The 19,835-nt window shown below is 32.9% G+C and overlaps 1 protein-coding gene across 1 annotated transcript in view; it reads right to left on the bottom strand.

Moving 5' to 3' along the window:
• Positions 1–19,835, bottom strand: part of LOC140040842 (phosphatidylinositol N-acetylglucosaminyltransferase subunit A-like) — a 31,971-nt gene that overhangs the window by 11,669 nt on the left and 467 nt on the right. Inside the window, exons 2-13 of the mRNA XM_072087083.1 lie at positions 19,350–19,387; positions 13,631–13,721; positions 12,730–12,795; positions 11,434–11,556; positions 7,574–7,749; positions 7,088–7,203; positions 5,538–5,645; positions 5,237–5,343; positions 3,184–3,266; positions 1,522–1,607; positions 729–856; positions 228–383 (exon numbers count right to left, since the gene is read on the bottom strand). Coding sequence (XP_071943184.1) covers positions 228–383; positions 729–856; positions 1,522–1,607; positions 3,184–3,266; positions 5,237–5,343; positions 5,538–5,645; positions 7,088–7,203; positions 7,574–7,749; positions 11,434–11,556; positions 12,730–12,795; positions 13,631–13,721; positions 19,350–19,384 — 1,275 coding nt within the window. The 5' untranslated portion in view covers positions 19,385–19,387. The remainder of the gene's footprint in view (positions 1–227; positions 384–728; positions 857–1,521; positions 1,608–3,183; positions 3,267–5,236; positions 5,344–5,537; positions 5,646–7,087; positions 7,204–7,573; positions 7,750–11,433; positions 11,557–12,729; positions 12,796–13,630; positions 13,722–19,349; positions 19,388–19,835) is intronic.

Raw genomic sequence — 19,835 nt, 5'->3', positions numbered from 1 at the left:
GCGTTACTGAGAATGCAATCCAGTCAAAAGAAAGAATAAATAATAAATAAATAAATGCACAGTAACATTTTGGAACAAAAAAAACAGGCCTCTCGCTGGTGTGTTTTTCTCAAGGAGGCCCTTGTAAAATTTTCTCCCCTTCACCCTGCAAACTTGGTTACAAGTTGTTACTTTTTGTAGATGTGAAAAGGGTATTTATATTGCTTTAAAAAACATTTTATTCTTACTTTTCTTGGAAAAATTCGCTCTAGTAGACGATACAGTATATGATTAAGAATGGCCACTGCTGAAAAAAATACAAGAAATAGGGTGTTGCTGGAACCATAGCGCTCAATTCGTTCCGAGAGGGTGAAACTTGGTTCTTCAGAAATCTGATTATATATCTAGACCAAAATAATAAGAAAACAATTACACATTAATAGTCGAATTCAGATAACAAATAAAAATTGGCTATATTCAAGCTACAGAGAAAATAAAACTGGTCTGCTACCCTCTACAGTCAAAGAAAAAGTTTTAAACAACAATTTTATAGAGGGCAGCAGTGAGTATGTTATAAGATTGCAATATAATTAACTAGGATTAGAATGAAGGTTTATTCATATGAATGTTTTTGTATTAAAATTTTTCAATGAGAAAATGCTATGATAGAGTGAGATGGTGGTGAAGGCTTCTGTAATAGGAATAGGATCACATTGAATAAACTTGAGACCCTTAAATAAGAAGCATACCTTTTCAGTCCTCATAGCGACGTTGGGCCATGTGTAGAACTTTTTTACTCTATTATGAACAGCAAAAGGGTCGAGAACTTGGCCTCGTCTCTTCCTTTGAATGGCTTCTTCTAATGAGGTTACCAATGCTAAACCAAACGGGAATCAACATTGTAATAATTAACTAATTCATTCAATCTTTATACATTTAAAATAGAATAAAAAGAATATTAAGAAGAACAGCTAAGTTACTAATATAAAGATTATTCACATCCTAGCTTTCTTAAACACAACCCTGCTTTTTGGGTCTTAATTAACCTATTGCACAACACTATTGCAAAACTATGGAGTGTACACCAGGGTGCACACCGAGCAGCATTCTTCAAAGTTAACCTAGATGAAATAAAAGGGCTATCCGTTTTCCTCCCTGATACTATTATTTTTTCCCCATATTAAGGCATAAATTATTATCACTAATTACCACATCAAGGAATCTAAATACTCCAATAATTGTTCTTACTAAAGAAAAAAAAAACAATGCTGATCAATGGCGTTTAAACTGGTCCACTAAATGTAAAGCCAAAGAAATTGCTTTCAAAAAACCATTGACAAACTAATGTGAAGCTTGCAGAAAACCGTTTGATGTATGTCCATGCTTACACAGCCTAATAAATTTCATGCACTATTTATGAGTTCTGCTTTAAAATTCTGAGGAAAAAACATGTCCTGAGAAAGAAACATAAAAAGTCATAAAAGTTTGAAGAAATACTAGTCTATAATAAATGTCCAAATAAGGTATGGTACTAATACTTACAGTTGACACTGGGATCTGCCAATGTAATGAGGTCAGGAGGAAGTACTTCTGGAACTCCACCGACCCTTGTGCTCACAACTTGTAATCTGTAAAATATTATTATTTATGTCATCTGTATTTCCTGGTATTTATTGAATTCCGAAAATAAATAATATATATATATAAATACGAAAGAATAAGAAGATATGAAATTGATAAGTGATATGAACTTATTTTTCGTTTTTATCTGTTGAATGTGATGTTTCAATTATATTTTGAATAGTATACAAATAATGAATGTTTATGAAAGTGTATTTCAGAAAGTTAAGTCAATCTAAAGGTAAACTAGATTGTTTAGTACCTTTTGTTTATCATATACTGTTTATTCTATGGATATGAAGCCCAAAATAAAGAGGAAAGAATGATTGAATGAATAAAAAGATTATCATTACAGTGATGTAGCCACGAGAAATACAGTGATGTAGCCACGAGAAATACAGTGATGTAGCCACAAGAAATACAGTGATGTAGCCACAAGAAATACAGTGATATAGCCACGAGAAATACAGTGATGTTGCCACAAGAAATACAGTGATGTAGCCACAAGAAATACAGTGATGTAGCCACAAGAAATACAGTGATGTTGCCACAAGAAATACAGTGATGTAGCCACAAGAAATACAGTGATGTTGCCACAAGAAATACAGTGATGTAGCCACGAGAAATACAGTGATGTTGCCACGAGAAATACAGTGATGTAGCCACAAGAAATACAGTGATGTAGCCACAAGAAATACAGTGATGTAGCCACAAGAAATACAGTGATGTAGCCACAAGAAATACAGTGATGTAGCCACAAGAAATACAGTGATATAGCCACGAGAAATACAGTGATGTAGCCACAAGAAATACAGTGATGTAGCCACGAGAAATACAGTGATGTAGCCACAAGAAATACAGTGATGTAGCCACAAGAAATACAGTGATGTAGCCACAAGAAATACAGTGATGTAGCCACAAGAAATACAGTGATGTAGCCACAAGAAATACAGTGATGTAGCCACAAGAAATACAGTGATGTAGCCACAAGAAATACAGTGATGTAGCCACAAGAAATACAGTGATGTAGCCACGAGAAATACAGTGATGTAGCCACGAGAAATACAGTGATGTAGCCACAAGAAATACAGTGATGTAGCCACGAGAAATACTGTGATGTAGCCACGAGAAATACAGTGATGTAGCCACGAGAAATACAGTGATGTAGCCACAAGAAATACAGTGATGTAGCCACAAGAAATAAAGTGGTCCAATTTTCACAAGAGAAGGGAACAATCTCTGTTCAAGCCACTGAGTTATCAAAGTGGACATTTGAAACCTTACCAACAGTACTGTGGCTACATTATTCCTTTTTTTTACAAAATGATTTCAATAAATCATTCAAAGGTTTGGTGATTAAAACAAAACATGCTGCTTTTATCGTTAATTGGATGTCGAAGATGATATCTGCGTTTATATTTTTTGTATATGTACTAATGTTGATTGTTTCAATAAAGTATTATTTTTTAAAATTTAAATTGAAACATTTATTAATTTTCATCAATGGAAATTTTGAGAGGAAAAAAAATAATACCAGAAAACGTTGTCGCATAGTGATGCCCAGCTTTCATAAATTAAGCTTACCCGCAACACGCAGCCTCAACGATGGCGATGCAGAAAGCTTCTGTCAATGACGAATTAACAAAGATGTCACCTTGGTTCAGAACCTGCAATTTGAATTTGTAAGCGTTGATTGGTCATTTGAATAAATGGTTTAATATATAATTGGCTTTGATTGGTCATTTGAATAAATAATTGAAATACACTCAGCTTTGATTGGTCATTTGAATAAATAGTTTAAATACACTTAGCTTTTGATTGGTCATTTGAATAAATAGTTTAAATACACTCAGCTTTGATTGGTCATTTGAATAAATGGTTTAAATACACTTAGCTTTGATTGGTCATTTGACTAAATGGTTTAAGACACTAGCTTTGATTGGCCAAGAAAATAAATAGTTTAACTATAATCTTGTTTGATTAGCCATTTGAATAAATATAGTATATACATTCAGCTTTCATTGGCCATTGGAATAAATGGTTTAAATATACTGAGCTTTAAATGGTCATTTGAATAAATGGTTAAAATAAAATTTAATTTCATTGGCCTTTTCATTGGCCATTTGAATAAATAGCCTAAACACAAATTTACATTTGATTGGCTACCTACATTATCATTTTTTGGGTGGGCACTGCAATCTTTTTTTTCAATTGAGAAAGAATTGTTTGATTTATTTCTTGTATCACCTCGAGTATTTTTGTTTAAAAAAGTTGATTTAAACAATAATTAAGCCATTTACTAATACAGCGGATATCATCTAGTGATGTATGTACTGAAATTGAAAATATTTTCCGTCTTATATGAACTTTAAGTTATGAATGCCAAGGAAAATGTTTGTTGATGTAGGGAGCCCTCTATAATTTGATATTTGTACAATATTCTCCTCATTATTCTCTGAGATTAAGGTTGAATAAACAAAGCATCTCTAATACAATGTATTTTCAATACTATATACCAAAACATTTTTTACACAAACTAGTTTTACAAAAATACGGTGATGCACATCACGTTTTTTGTTGCCACATAAAGTTTGATAGTGTAGACAGAGCTTTTACATTATAATTTGAGGAAATCTTGAAGAAACAGACTGTATAGTTGTTTTTAACACATATTAAACAATCATTCATCAAGCATTTCACCATCAAATACCTAATGGTTTGCTGGTTATTAGCTGATCTGTGGATCACCTATAGTGATTCTGTCTATTTGTTTCTATAATTGATATTGACTATATATATAGAAAACATACATTGATCTATTGTTCACATTTATCCTAAAAATGCAGGGCAACTTTAGTAAACCTAAATAGTTGTTAAAGATGATAAGTGAAAGCCCAGCAATTAAGATTAATTGAGGTTGCACATTGTTGCCTGTATTTCCAATGTTTCTGACGTGAACAACCCGACATAGATTACTACGTATCTATACAGCTAATAGATAGCTGATCAATCATGGGCTTGCCCATGCTACTAAGCAATGACTTACCCTATAAGTACTACAACTTAATTATTCTAAAATAGCATAGAATTAAGAAATATATGTAAAGTAAAACCTAACACAAAAAGCAGCCAATAATTAATAGAATGTGAGTGACGAAACAAAACAATTAAAACAAAAATAACTACTAATAAAGTTGGCCTACTGTTATTTCAATTATAGCCAGCTTTTATTGTCATTAAGCTCTGTCCACACTATTACACAAGTTTGACAAGTGTGATGTGCCCATATACAGTAGTGATAAGCCCAAATGTGGTAGTGATAACAGAGCTTTAAGGCTCGATTTGACAACGAAAAAAAAAAGTACATTCTGAAACACATTTTTGGTTTTGCCCTTTATCACTCACTCTACTTGGCATGTGGTAAACAACTAAAACTGACATGGAAAAATCCCAGAGGAATTTATAAATATTTAAACACAAGCTCAATTTATCCCCATGTAATAAGAAATGAACAACGTATTTTTTTCATGGATAAACATGTTCAAAAAGTATTTCTCTAGCTGCAATAGTAATCATTCATTACTCAGAGGTGAATATGCAACTTTGAAATACAAAAGTTAAATTAAAATAGTCTTACATTTTTTACATTATCATGGTCGACTGGTCCAAGTAATGTGATTCTGTCATGCAGTTGATGCTCTTCTCTGACCTCTTCTAAGTCCAGACCCTTTGGACCACCACCACCTACAAAAATTAAAAATGGTGGAAGTCTGGATATATAGAACCAACTTTCAACGAATGAAAACATTAAACACATATAAAACATTCATTATTTGTTTTATAACACGCCTATCTTTCTAATGTAATCTTTTGTTAAATTAATCCGCTGCTTCTATTTTCATCTGAATGTTTATGAAAATGAAAATATAATCACATACCTATTAGGAAATCAACATCAGGGTGTCGTTGACAAATAATAGGCATTAAACCTGCCAATAGGTCCATCCCTTTCCTATACACAAGGCGACTGATCACAACTATTGTAACTGAAAAACATTATACAAAATAGCAATTATAACACATAAACGTCTAATAAAATGTGTAAATAAAAGATCACTAAGGTTAAATAATTAACTAGAGGCTAAACTAGGCAACAGCGAAGCAATGGCAATAGGACAGGGATTTCTAAAATGGCCTGTATCCATAAATTATATATGAAATAATTACCTAAAATATTATGAAAATAAAATAACATGAATTGAAAAATTCTCCCAATAAAATAATTTCTTGGTAAATGGTTTAAATTTTCATAAACATAGATCACATAAGAATACATATTTTGTGCTTAAAACGTTCAACATGCGTAATGTAGGTGTAGTGTTGCACAACTGTGGAGAGTCCTTGCCTTTAAACTATGTATATGATTGGCTGATAATTGCAATCATATCAGGGAGTTCTTCCGGTCATATTCTACGGTCCCTTTGCGGTGGTGAGGAATACTTTTTTTTAGCTATAATTACATTGGAGTTCAGACTCTAGATAATTAGTTTACCTCTTTGTAAAAGATAAACTACCTCAATCATAGATAGCGTTATTACTTTTAGTTTCTTTAGTAAAAACTACTATATTTTTTAATGCAGTAAATGTGCAAACATTTCATGTTGGTTAGAACATTTCTGTTCATATATACTCATTGAAAATCTGGATTAGATTAACCAATATTATTAAAATAACTTAGCCAACTTACTTTCCATTATATATTTGAAAAAAAAAACCACTTTATCACGCAATTAAATTCCAGAAGGAATACAATCCAAACAATTTTGAAGTGTTATGATAATCAAATTATACAGACTTAAATTAAGGGGGATGATACAAACACTGCAAATCCATCAAAATCCACACATGGGAAAATTGTAAAAAGTGTAGAAACATCAAAATAAAACTGTTACTAATAAAGTGAAAATCCAACACAAACTTGTATAATTGGAAGTTGAAACGCATCAAAAGAACCTCTGTTAATAATAAAAAGACACCCTATGGACCAATCACAGTGCCCCTTTAATTTAAATTCAACATTACTTAAAGACAGATTGTAGGGTCATAGACATAGGTGTTGGAACACAGTTAACATTTCTAATAGTTATTCACTTAGACAAAAAAATATTTAAAAAAAAATATTACCGTACCTGAAAATGAATTGATTATTAATGATTACTGTAATTTTTTATTTTGTGGAAATCATTTTTTTAAATATTTTTTGTTGTTGTTGCAATAGTGAACTTAATTAAAACTACAAAATGGCCTATTCAAAATCTATTCATCTTTATTTTCCATGTTTTGGGGGACAAATAAGCATTTATATTTAAATTTAGAAAAGAAAACATTGATGGTCTGTCCGTGTCAAAATGAAGGGGCAAAGATATTCGATGTTGTTAGGGCATGGATTACAAAAAGATGTAATATAATGTATAACAAGAGGTATTACTTCTTCTTGGATTTCTCTTTGATGGATCTGGTGTAAACATTGACGAGTCCACTGCGTTTGGAATCACAGAAACACCACTTGGATTTAAAGACGCACGTAATACTGTATTTTCACGACTGAAAATAAAACAAAACAATATGTTAAATTAATACATATCTATGTCAAATAAGTTTGGCATAATATGGTCATTGCTGTGGTTATAAGTTTAATAAGACTGGATATAAAGTTACCTATAGCCAGCTTTATCCTTCTTTCATGGGTGGGTGGAGATTACTGCAATTTTTAGGAGAGTTAAGCAGTCAAAGATAACAATAACACCCTCAGCATTTTGTAACTCGCATATAATGTCACACATAATTCTTTTTAAATGTTCAATAACAGTTGACTATAGTTTGAAAAAATACATTGACCCTTGTCTAAAAAATGTTCCCCTTTAAGAGGGGTGTCCCCTGATCAGGCATGTCCTATGGTAGGGTTTTACTGTACCTGGTATGAGAAACACAAATCACATGATGTGCATCAGCCAATGAGATTTGAAGAATATGATTAGTGATGATGGAACTTAGATCAGCAAATCCAAATAAAGAATGATCTGTGAACATTGTCTTCAGGCCCATCGTTTTTGCGTGTATCATTGCCTCATGCGCTAGAGCTGAAAATGCCTTCAAACAGAAACAAGCAACAACATTCAGGTGAACGAGAAAATTATCACTTTTAATCCAAATAATAAATGTTCTTCAAACAGCTATTCAAAATATTTAGGGCATTTTCAGAAGCTATCACAGCAATGCAAAATAGATTTCTGCTAAATTGTGCTCTTAATAACTGTTTTAGTCAGTGGGGGTTCGGATAGAAATCGTCAGCATTACCCAAAATGCAATGGGCTCTGGCAGTAAATTCAAACGTCAATGCAGTTTAGTTAACTGAAGGTCAACGGCAGTAAATCAAATAACCGTTATTTTATGTTGCAGCTATATTCACCACAAACCGTTTAATGGCAATCAATTTAACCATTATTTTAAGGTTGCCATTGGTTACTGAAAATTTGTCCTGTTTCTGCTGCCAAGAAATTTAGTCTAGGCAAAAAATGTGAAAAAAATGAGTTAGGGGGAGTGGAATGTTAGAGGCTGTCAACATAGCCAGATATCCTAATTAAAGCCTTCTGATCACTCTAAGCCCTGTTGACACTTAATTTTTTGCCTCGTCTTGAAATGGCGGCCATTTTGAAAAATGGCTGCCATTTTTGTAAAAAATGTGGATAAAATCAGATCTAAATAAGGTAGATACACAATCTTGGTGTCTAAACACATGTACTTCAGACACGGAATCCATTAGGCCTTGTTGACACTTCAGTTTTTGCCTTGTATTAAAATGGCAGCCATTTTTCAAAATGGCCGCCATTTTTATATAAAATGTGGATAAAATCAGATCTAAATAAGGTAGATACACAATCTTGGTGTCTAAACACATGTACTTCAGACACGGAATCCATTAGGCCTTGTTGACACTTCAGTTTTTGCCTCGTATTAAAATGGCAGCCATTTTTCAAAATGCCTGAAAAAAACATGTGTTTAGACACCAAGATCGTGCATATACCTTATTTAGATCCGATTTTATGCAAATTTCTATAAAATTAGCGGCCATTTTGAAAAATACGAGGCAAAATCTGAAGTGTCAACAAGGCCTAATGAATTCCGTGTCTGAAGTACATGTGTTTAGACACCAAGATTGTGTATCTACCTTATTTAGATCTGATTTTATCCATATTTTATATAAAAATGGTGGCCATTTTGAAAAATGGCTGCCATTTTAATAGAAGGCAAAAACTGAAGTGTCAACAAGGCCTAATGGATTCCGTGTCTTAAGTACATATGTTTAGACACCAAGATTGTGTATCTACCTTATTTAGATCTGATTTTATCCACATTTTATATAAAAATGGCGGCCATTTTGAAAAATGGCTGCCATTTTAATAGAAGGCAAAAACTGAAGTGTCAACAAGGCCTAATGGATTCCGTGTCTGAAGTACATGTGTTTAGACACCAAGATTGTGTATCTACCTTATTTAGATCTGATTATATCCACATTTTATAGAAAAATGGCCGCCATTTCAATACGAGGCAAAAAATTAAGTGTCAACAGGGATTAGAGTGATCAGAAGGGTTTAATTAGGATATCTGGCTATGTTGACAGCCTCTAACATTCCGCTCCCCCTAACTTGATTTCTAAGCATCTTTTCAGATTTTTGTCCTAGACTAATTGGGCTTATTTCATTTAATAACGAGTTATTTTTTCTAAGCAGAAACAGGACCTGAGGTTTCTGTATGCATGTTGAAGTAATAAGAAAATTTAGGACACTGAAGGTTACACACAGATTATTATTATTTTCATAATGATCTTACACAGATTTTAGAAATCACAAAGTAAAGGTCATCATTGAAATTAATTAACTCAAATCGTAATCAAACTAGCAATGGGTTATTTTTACAATGTTCACAATGTTCTAAAATTACATGTAAAGATGATATGAGATGAAAAGATAATATGATGAATACACCATTAAAAAAAAATATTGAATAAAAACAATATATAATATATAATAACGATCGTTCCTGGTAATGTATAACCATTTTATTTTTTATTTTTTTATATTATGTCTTTAGGCAATGTGGCCAAGGATTACCAATAGTAAATTAATCAGTAATACAGGGGATATTTTGTGAACTACTTTACTGGAGTAACCTTCTAATCGCCTGGAATGATCAACTGGGTTCTTTAAAGTGCAGACAGGTTATAACTCTGTACATTGGACCTATGGTTTATAGTCCTTATCCGAGAAGACTTATTCCACCACCAGAACTAGGAGCGCGTTGGCTTCGAACCCTTGTCGATATTGTTGTATTGTTGGCTCTTTAGGTACAGTAAACTGCGCCCCTGCCTTAACCATTTGACTCCCTGAAATTATATCTTAGAAATTATATACTATAGTATATGCCTTGCCATCTGATTGGCTGATTATATATTATGTGCCATGCACTCACAATTGGTGGTACATTGTACATCATTCTGAAAATGTTGGGGACTATATGAATGTTTTGTTTTTAAGTAATTGATTGTTCTTGGTGATGTACTAGTATATTTACTTTTAATTCAGCTCCAGTTCGTTAAATATACCAGTCCATCAACTTACTCTATCCATTCCAATCATAAACATTCAATATTTATACAATAATATTCAGGGGGCCCCGTTTCTTATTGCTTTTAACCATTAACAGTAAACATACATTTATTAATTTAATAAAAAGAAACTCCTTAAAAGTTAAAGTAAATGTCACGATAAAGTACATCTTATCTATCAGGTCCTTCAAAAGCATGCCATTTTAATACTAATTGTCAAATCCAATCATTTTAACTGTACAATCAAATGCAAACAAAATTGAGTTTGCATAGTTTTTGTCCCGTGATAAAGAGCTTAAATGTAGCATTCGTATCAAAACATCTTTTTCTCATGACCTGGGAAGTTGAAAACCCGCAGAGCTAGGCCAGGAAAGGAAGTGAAGGACTGTGGCTAGATGGGTGGCAGGCAGTGATAAGAAACGATATGACAGCCAGAAGTGGTAGGCTAGATCAGGAATATGTTATAATAATCACATTCATCTTATGAGACATACACGCTCTGTTTAGGATGTAATCTATTGATCTATGATGTTTGCTAAACTTTAGTCATGTGCTATTTACTGATGTCTGTTATTATCTATTAGATAAATAAATCTAAATCTAAAAACAGCAAATACAATTAAATTAAGTATCAGGGTATTATAATATTACATATATTATCCACTATTGCTAAGATCAAGGTCTTTGGGTCAAAATGATTACTACTGTACTACTAATTAAAAATAACTGAAAAAAAAAAAAAAAAAAAAAAAATAATGTTCTGAGAAATAGGTACCACGCTGTTTTTATTCCATTTCCATTATTTTTACGCATTTTGTTCCTATAAACAGACATCCACCACATCATTAAAAAGTTTGATAATAAATTGTACTACTGATGATGCGTTTATTGTTAAATGACAGAGAATGACATTACTACAATCTTATTGGTCACAATGGTAAAGGTATAAGCTATAGCTTTTAAATCTATAGGGTAAATTGTTTTGAACATGCTTTCTGTGTACAATTATTAGATAGTGACATTTTCTGTGATTTTGTATTAATGGTTTTATTAAACAGTACGTTCCCAATACCAGACTCTACCAGAATTTTGGGAAAACTCATATATTTTGGGCCAGCCCAAAAGTGTTTGGTTTTAGGAGAGTTGACAAAAATACTTATGTTTCTTACAGAGTGTCCGTGTACAATGCTGATCTGCTCTCTTATCAGTATGTTGCGGACAATCGGAAGACTGGTGAAGAGCGTTGGCAGAACGCACTGGTTGTAGAATGGACCAATAGGAAGATAGTATACCTAAAAAAAGCAAGTTGATTATATCAGTAATTATTTAGACACAATAATATATATTATATAATAATATTATTCTGTATTTTATCAAGGAAAAATGAAAAATGGCACAACTAAATACAATGATAATTACAATTAATCTAATTTAAATAAAACCTTGAATTTGTAAAAGAATATTCAGAAAATTAGGGCAAATATGATTAATATTCATATTATTTATGGAAACGGAAGTTCCTTGAGTCCATAAAGAAATCGTAAATAAAATAAATTTAATTGTAAACAATTTTAGATATTAGTAAAGAGTTAAAATATGTTAATAAGATAAATATTATAAATTTAAATAATGAAATACCGCAGAACATTCTAGAAATGTAGTGTCATCTAAAATTCATAATCGTCAAGATAGCTTGTAGGGTGGGAAGGTTGTAGGGATTGGGAGGGTAGTTGATTGGTGGTATAGGAACATGTTGTGGGCGGCCTATCCCGGAAAAGCTATCATTGCTAGTTTGTTATACAGTATATGTCCAAACCTAATGAGTGATGTACTGTATTATTTATTCTTTAAGACTGTGTTGAATGGAACAATCTTGATGTTGACACTCACTTGTCCATGACCCTAAAATCATATGGAATTACATTTGCATAAGCTTTATATTTTATTCGAATTTAAGTGGAAAGTGATGAAATACAGTATGTTATTTATCTTAGAAAAAAATGATAAACATACTTTGCACTATATGAGATGTATATCTCAATTTCTAAATATCTATTTCACTGATATGATAAAGAAGACATTACTGTAGCATTGTAAACTTTTTCTACACCATTATTCATTATATTTTGCAATAATTCTGTGTACATTTAGAAAATTTAGCATATTTGAATAGGCCATATTTGATTTAAAACAAAAATTCTTGTATGCACAATTTCAAAAAATAATAAAATGCAATATACAGTATGTGCACTGTAGTAATATTAGTGCATTTCAATTTCCGTTGTCTAATGTTAAGTGATTTTTTTAAAATCCCTGTAAATATCCCTGTAATAATACATGTTATGCTCATGACATGACAACACAGCAATGCAAATCAATACAATTAATCAAAAACATGTTAGTAATATAATAAATATGTTTGTTTGCTATAATCATCTGGTTTGTATTGGGAAAGAGGTGAATACCTTGAGACCATTTGTAAGATGTCGAATGCCATTGCGCTGACTGTAAGCATGCGTTAACACTATGACCTGTAAAAAAGGAAAAATTAATTATCTGATTATGAACTTCCATTATTTGATGGTCAGTTCCAATAACAATATTCAAGCAATGACATTTGTACTTGTATCCTAATTGAATTAGGATGGTCCTTGAAATACAAACTTATAAATTTAAGGGGGAAAATTAATGCGCGAGAATATTGTTATGTACATTAATGAATGCCAACTACGTTTAAAGAACTTGACCAGCCATTTTCTGGTTCCGATTTCTATTAGTGAAATAGACAACTTTATCCACGAAAACACCAGGCTATTAATAGGCATACTTTAACTCAAATTCACAAAAACATTAAATTATGTTTATTACAACTGTTGAAAAATGGACAAGAAAATAAATCAAAATAATTCATGGTATTGATCTACTGAAATTAATGGTAGTTTGGCATGGTGCAAAATGCTCGGACTCCAAGCTCAAGATCTTTGGTTCAGGAACTCAAAATAGTATTTAAAGGCCTAAACAAGGTAATACGGATATAAATTTCATATGGTATTTTCTAGCCAGCAGAAATGGTTCCACATAAAAAGAACCAATTTTTAAATATGGTTTTGCAAAACCTAATTGTTTCGGCTCTCGATCGTCACCAGTTTTAAAAACATTTTCTATAGAGCAATTTTATATACAACACAACCATTTTTACAAAAATCGATTTCGCAGAAAATACTTCTTTTGAAATTTTTGGTAGAAACAAGAACTAAACGAAAGTCTATCAATCCTACTAATAGTCTATAAAGAAATTAAAACAATTCTGTGCAAATGGCAGTAAAATATTTTATTTGATTGGCTAGCTTAAGAGATATAACTTACTTTATGACCTCGCTGTATAAGGCACTGTGAAAGCTGGTATATATGACTCTCAACTCCTCCAGTATTGGGATAAAAGAAATCTGACACCATGCTAAAAAGTAATAAAACAAATAATTTTCATTTTTTATCATGTTTTATATAAAGCTTAACTAAAATGAAATATTTATTCATTGAACATCTTACCATCAGTGGGGTAACAGCTAAGCATGCTCACTGGCTAAACCCAAGGGCCCCAGAGTTTAAGAGACCCCAGAGCATGAGCAGCCCCAATGTAACCACCCAGCGTTGGAGGGCCCTTTAGGAGTGCTAAACCCTGTGTTACACCAATGCATTTTACAATCAACAATTAATATGCTTTTACTGTAGTTTAGAATTACAGAAGCACATTGAATTGGGAAAGATGAATAAGATTCAACTTTAGCCATTTGTGTGAGACAGCCCGTAACTGCTAGCCATTAGGCTTTAATGTAAAATGATGATTGGTCTATGCGTTGTGTACATTAATTAATAGTTAGCGGACCAGTGACAGGAACATTTAGAAGCGTTTTTCGTGGACCCTGATCAGTGACTATGCAGATGCAGTGAAATGGCCTAACGGCTATGAGCACTCACAGACTCAAGGGGCCCCAGAGCAAGTCAAATGCAACTACCTAGTGTTGGAGGGCCCCTTTGGAGTGCTAAACCAGGGACCTTTGCCCTGTGTGTTACGCCACTGATACAGTGTAGATATTATGGAAATTGACGTATCTGATCTGTAGAGCCATATTTCACATTTCACTCTTTGAACGTAGAGAAGTTAAATGTTAAATCTATTATTCTTGGTCTTTAAGCTTAATTAGAAACTGAGGAAATTTGAATTAGGCCCTCCACAGACCAACAGCAGCCAGCAGTGCAGCGTGTACCAGATCTGCACACCAGGAGACAATCCCCTACTCTTTTCAAATAATGTACCAAGTTCTTTAACGTGCACTATATGTACATGGGACCAACAGCTTTACATCTCATCTTAAGGACGAGGCAATAAGAGTAAAGCATCTTGCCTATGGATACATTTAGTATGGTACCGATATGCTCGAACCATGCCTATCACATGCTAGTAAAATATTATCACTACACCACATCACTCTCTGGTGTATATACAGCACCCGCCGCTATTCCCAGACGGTCACCCATTCAGAACGCAACTGGGCCTTATATATCAGGATCATATCCTAAATGGAATAAAAGATATTGAAATGAAAAGAGTCTTCATAAACCACAAGTAACCGTATATAGTCCCTGGGTACAAAATATTACTGTAGGTACATACTAGACCATGGGATTATATAACTTTCATATAATTATTCATATATACAGTAATGTAAAATAAATTCAAAATTAGTCTGGATCAAAATTTTGATTTGCATTAATTGCAATTAAGTAAAAGGGAAAGGTTGTTAGTAATTAATTAAAACATCCTGATATAAATAAACTCATCAATGTTAACAAAATGAATCATTTTGAAAAGGCCATGAAAACTTCTTGGATGTCTTGTCTTTGTCAAGGTTCAATATCCCAAGAAATAAATACAATAAGGGTATGGGGTTTGTGTGAGGCGGTTGCTCTATATCTACCTATCTATCTACCTATCTATCTATATTTACTAAAGCATTTGAATAAAGTTAAACAACTTTTTACAAATCGTTTTACAATTTGAGTTATGTATGGTTAGATTTATTTATGGAACGTCACTGAGAATTGACAAATTGTATACTCTTGTGTGCTTTCTTCCTCTGGGAATCCAGGATTTTTAAATAGACTGGCTCAGGGCCTAAAAATTAAGTAATTAACTTAATTTGCATTATAATTTTGAAAAAATTGGGAGGGGGTGGGGGAAGTGACTAGTTCCTAAGCCACCTACCGGCATACCTTGCTTAACTTTTTGGTGCCTCTGTATTCTTACTGTTACAATTTGTAATACCCCTCATAAAGATATCCTATCATTTATGATATGATCTTCAGTTTTGAAATGATTGATAGGAAACTAGCCTGTTTATGGGAATTTAACAGAAAATTAGTTGTGACGAACAGCTAATCAGTGAAACTTGATGTGTTCTTTATGAGCAAGAAATTGAAAAAGCCTCGACGGTGAAAAGTACACTTTGGCACGGTGACAAACGACAAGAAACAATGATGCAACAGTTAACGTGGAAATGAATCAAGTCGGAAACAAGGACCAACAACACAAGATCGGAATTTATATGCAAAAAACGGATTTGAGACAAAACGTGTCTTACAAGATGTCAAATCATCTCCGAATGCGAGCATGATTTCGCAAAAAGTTTTTATACTAGGATTAGTGAGTAAAAAGAAGTATTCTTTTATCGCAGATAATTTGATTCCCGCATCACACCTGTTTCTTATTAAAACGAATTAAAATAGGATACAAATCGTTTGATTTTGTTGACTACAGTATTAAACAAGATCACGAACAATGTTTCGAAAAAAATATATATATATAAAGTCATCAGTGGGCCATGTTACACCACACGGGCATAATTACATAATAAAAATATTCTAATTGTTTGTAGGTCCATTTGACTTTATTTTTGTTTAAAGTTTGTTGACTATCTGCAACATGTTCCAAACTTAAAAACTTATTCAATAATTTTAACAGTGATGGAAACAAATTGTTCTTAAAAGTAAAATTTATTCTCTTTATGACTTTTACTTTGTAATAATAGATCCTATTATTTTTCAATGGTAAAGTCCAACGCGATTGAAGTAAGCCCTTCTATTAAGTGCTAGCTCAAAACCATACAGTAAAGGGGATAAAAATCAGTTTTTATTTTTATGACTTTAAATACTAACAACTAATGACATGTCGAGTAAGTATAATTTATCGTGACTTAATATATCTTGATTTATTTCTATTATTGATGTCATTTTCATCTTAAAATATCAATGTTTTATTACTGTGAGGTAAATCAAAACAAACCAGAAAAATACTTGATCATTTTTAATACGGACTTCTGGGTTTGGGCCTGCCTGAATACTCATAAATCACATTGTTAAAAAGGGGGTTGTAGTCTAGAAATTTAAATTTTCATTGTACCTTAGCATTTTATTTGTAGTGGAACAGTTCAATACTGACCTTGTATTGTGTTATAACTCACGTTTCTTTCAACTTCACTCCCAACAGTAAACCTCAAATAAGGGCCTGTTCAGACCTACAGAGTTAAGCTTTCATATCATACACGGCTTACAACTCCATGGTCAGGTCTAACCAGGAAAAGATTAGTGGAAGCCACCTCTTACGACACTGATCTTTCGTTCGTTACAGCTCAAGGTATAAGATTATTGAACGACAATTACGATAAGTCATGCATCAACGATTTTGACCTACAACCGATCAAATTCTCTCTTGCATATCAGATGTTTTATAAAATAAAAATATCTTTTTTTTTTGACAACGGAAACTAAAACGAGCATCATGAAATAAGTTGTTACTGGACTTTGGTGCTACTGGACTTTGGCGCTACTGGACTTTGGCGCTACTGGACTTTGGCGCTACTGCACTTTGGCGCTACTGGACTTTGGCGCTACTGGACTTAGGCGCTACTGGACTTTGGCGCTACTGGACTTTGGCGCTACTGGACTTTGGCGCTACTGCACTTTGGCGCTACTGCACTTTGGCGCTACTGCACTTTGGCGCTACTGCACTTTTGCACCTAAAATTGGGTGTAAGACTTCACGGTTCCTCACCATTACTGCCACGCAGCAGGTGAATGGTTTTAAAGTGGATGAGTTTGAGAGTAGTGGTGCGAAAGTGTAGCAGCACCCTGAACTTGTTTGTTATGCTATTATTTCGCTGATTTTAATGACTTATAAGCGTGTTAACTATTTTCTTTAACGGGTAAGTGGTCAAGCAGTTAAGACAGTGGAATCGTAATACGTATCCATAACATAGGCAAGGGTTCAAGGCTCACTCACTTCATGGTTCTGGTGGTAGAACGAGTCTTCTCAGATAAGGACTATAAACCGTAGGTCCAGTGTATATATCTTTTTTATGAGGAGTTCACAAACACATTATAGTACTATACACTGGCCTCTGGGAGAACAGTCTTTGACTGAAGAGGCTACCCAGTATAAAGAATAAATAATATTTGTGATAAAAATAGTACTGTATTTTCCTATTTAAAAGTGATTGATCTTTTAATGTAAATTCAAAAAATGGGTGTTGGAAAAGGAATATAAATTATTCTTAAAAGCACCACATCCCCACCTGCCGTGGATTCAAGGGCATAACCAAGCCAATGTACAATCAAGACACAAGTCACTCCACACAATCAAAGCAGATGCCGCCTATTTACATCGTTAACAGTTAAACCACTCGGTATGTTCATGTGGTTTTTATTCCACTCAGACATGGAGAATATTGATGGGAGCATATTTGATAAATTTAATGTATAAATGTAATGTTATTTTGGAAATATTGTACCAAATATGGGCCAAAAAATATAATGTACAATTTTTTTTATTATTATTTATTGATGTTTTGAAAAAGTGAATAATTACTATAACACATTTCAATGGTATATTAAACATTATTAAAAGGTGACAATTCATTTTTCAGGGGGAAAATATATCTTTAAAGAAATGAGGCCTGGCATCACAAAAGCGGCAGAGTCGCAACCCAAACTTTTGAGATATTTAGCCTTGAAGTTCAGAATGTGAAAAACGGCCTAACCTACCCATTTTTAAAATTTCAATAAAAAACGATACTAAAAACACTTACAGTGTATCTTTAACATATCAAACTCTTGTTCATGAAAAAATAAGTATGTGCATTTTGCAATTAAAAGTTGTTTCCATTGAAAATCTATTGTATCTATTGAAATTGTACTTTTGTTCACAAAAAATCAACTTTCTTTACGGCGCTTTTGTAAACAAACCGCTAACTAGAATGACGTCATGTTTGGTACCTATCTGTTCGAAAATATATCAGCTACCATAATTTCTAACAACCTAATCTTATTAAGGTGTGAATCCTTTACTGTGATTGGCTATAGAGAAAAATTACACTCTCTGATTGGCTGACGCTTTTGTTTACGATTAAACAGCATGGTTTCCACAGTAGTTTTTCGAATCATCTTTCAACATTTTGTGAATATTTAGGAATTTAATCGTTATTTTTATCCATATATTTTTTTTAAATAACAAAAAATATAATATTATGTAGGGTACCACACAGTGATATATCTTTGACTAGTTTGCCGTTATTGAGGAGATAATAGCGAGTTTTGACAGAGAGTCTTGTCACGTTGATCGGCGGGCTAGGCCAGGCCAAGCTAATCGGCGTCGCTACTTATTGATTTTCTCAAAATTAAGATTTCCAGAGCTAGAAAGTGAATCATATGTTTTCATTAATAACTCTTCCTATAATAAACCGATGTTAACAAACAACGCCTCATTTTAAAGCTTATTAAATATAGATTATAAATATATAAAAATCTTTAAAAATATTATTTCCGACACTATGCCGATTTTGTGATGCCATGCCTCAAATGTGCGAGATTTTAGGATTTAATGTAAGAGAGGCCTGATAAAGTAAGACCTGGCCTTTTTAACAAAAAGATAAGAGTCTGTTGATTTTTACATTAACAAATTAACTTGAATTTAGTGGCTATTTATCAATATCAGCCATTCTTTCTGATTTTCTCAACACTGATTTTCTTACCAGATATTATGGAGCTTTTCCATTTTTCCTTTCATTTGCTGTAAAATAAAACAAAGGGGTTGCTAAGAAAAATGAATGAAATTAACTACAGTACAGACAGATAAAACTTTTGTTTTGCACCAACATTGTACAGAAATCAGACCATTTTCAATTCATCGGGCCTAACAAACTGAACCAAACAAACAAACATGGCTCTAGACTCTAGGTTGATTATTTGGCCCTAAAGTGTAATCCACCCCTACCAGTACCAGCTCTTTCCTTTATTTATTAATTAATTAGGAATTCACAGGACCAGCCCACAAAAAAACTCGCTAACATAATAGGCCTACTACGACTAACATAGGCTATCTAAACACAATTGACTAATTTTGACCGGCCTAACTTTCCTAACTATGTATGCACACCGAGAGACGCACCCCCTGGCGCATATACCCATGTGGTCCTTCGTCAGTATTCATCCAGATCCAGAAAACAGCCCTACTAAAT

Source organism: Antedon mediterranea, chromosome 2, assembly GCF_964355755.1.
Source record: "Antedon mediterranea chromosome 2, ecAntMedi1.1, whole genome shotgun sequence".
NCBI lineage: Eukaryota > Metazoa > Echinodermata > Crinoidea > Comatulida > Antedonidae > Antedon > Antedon mediterranea.
The sequence above is the reverse complement of the archived record's forward strand: the minus strand, read 5'-3'. Positions and strand labels throughout refer to the sequence as shown.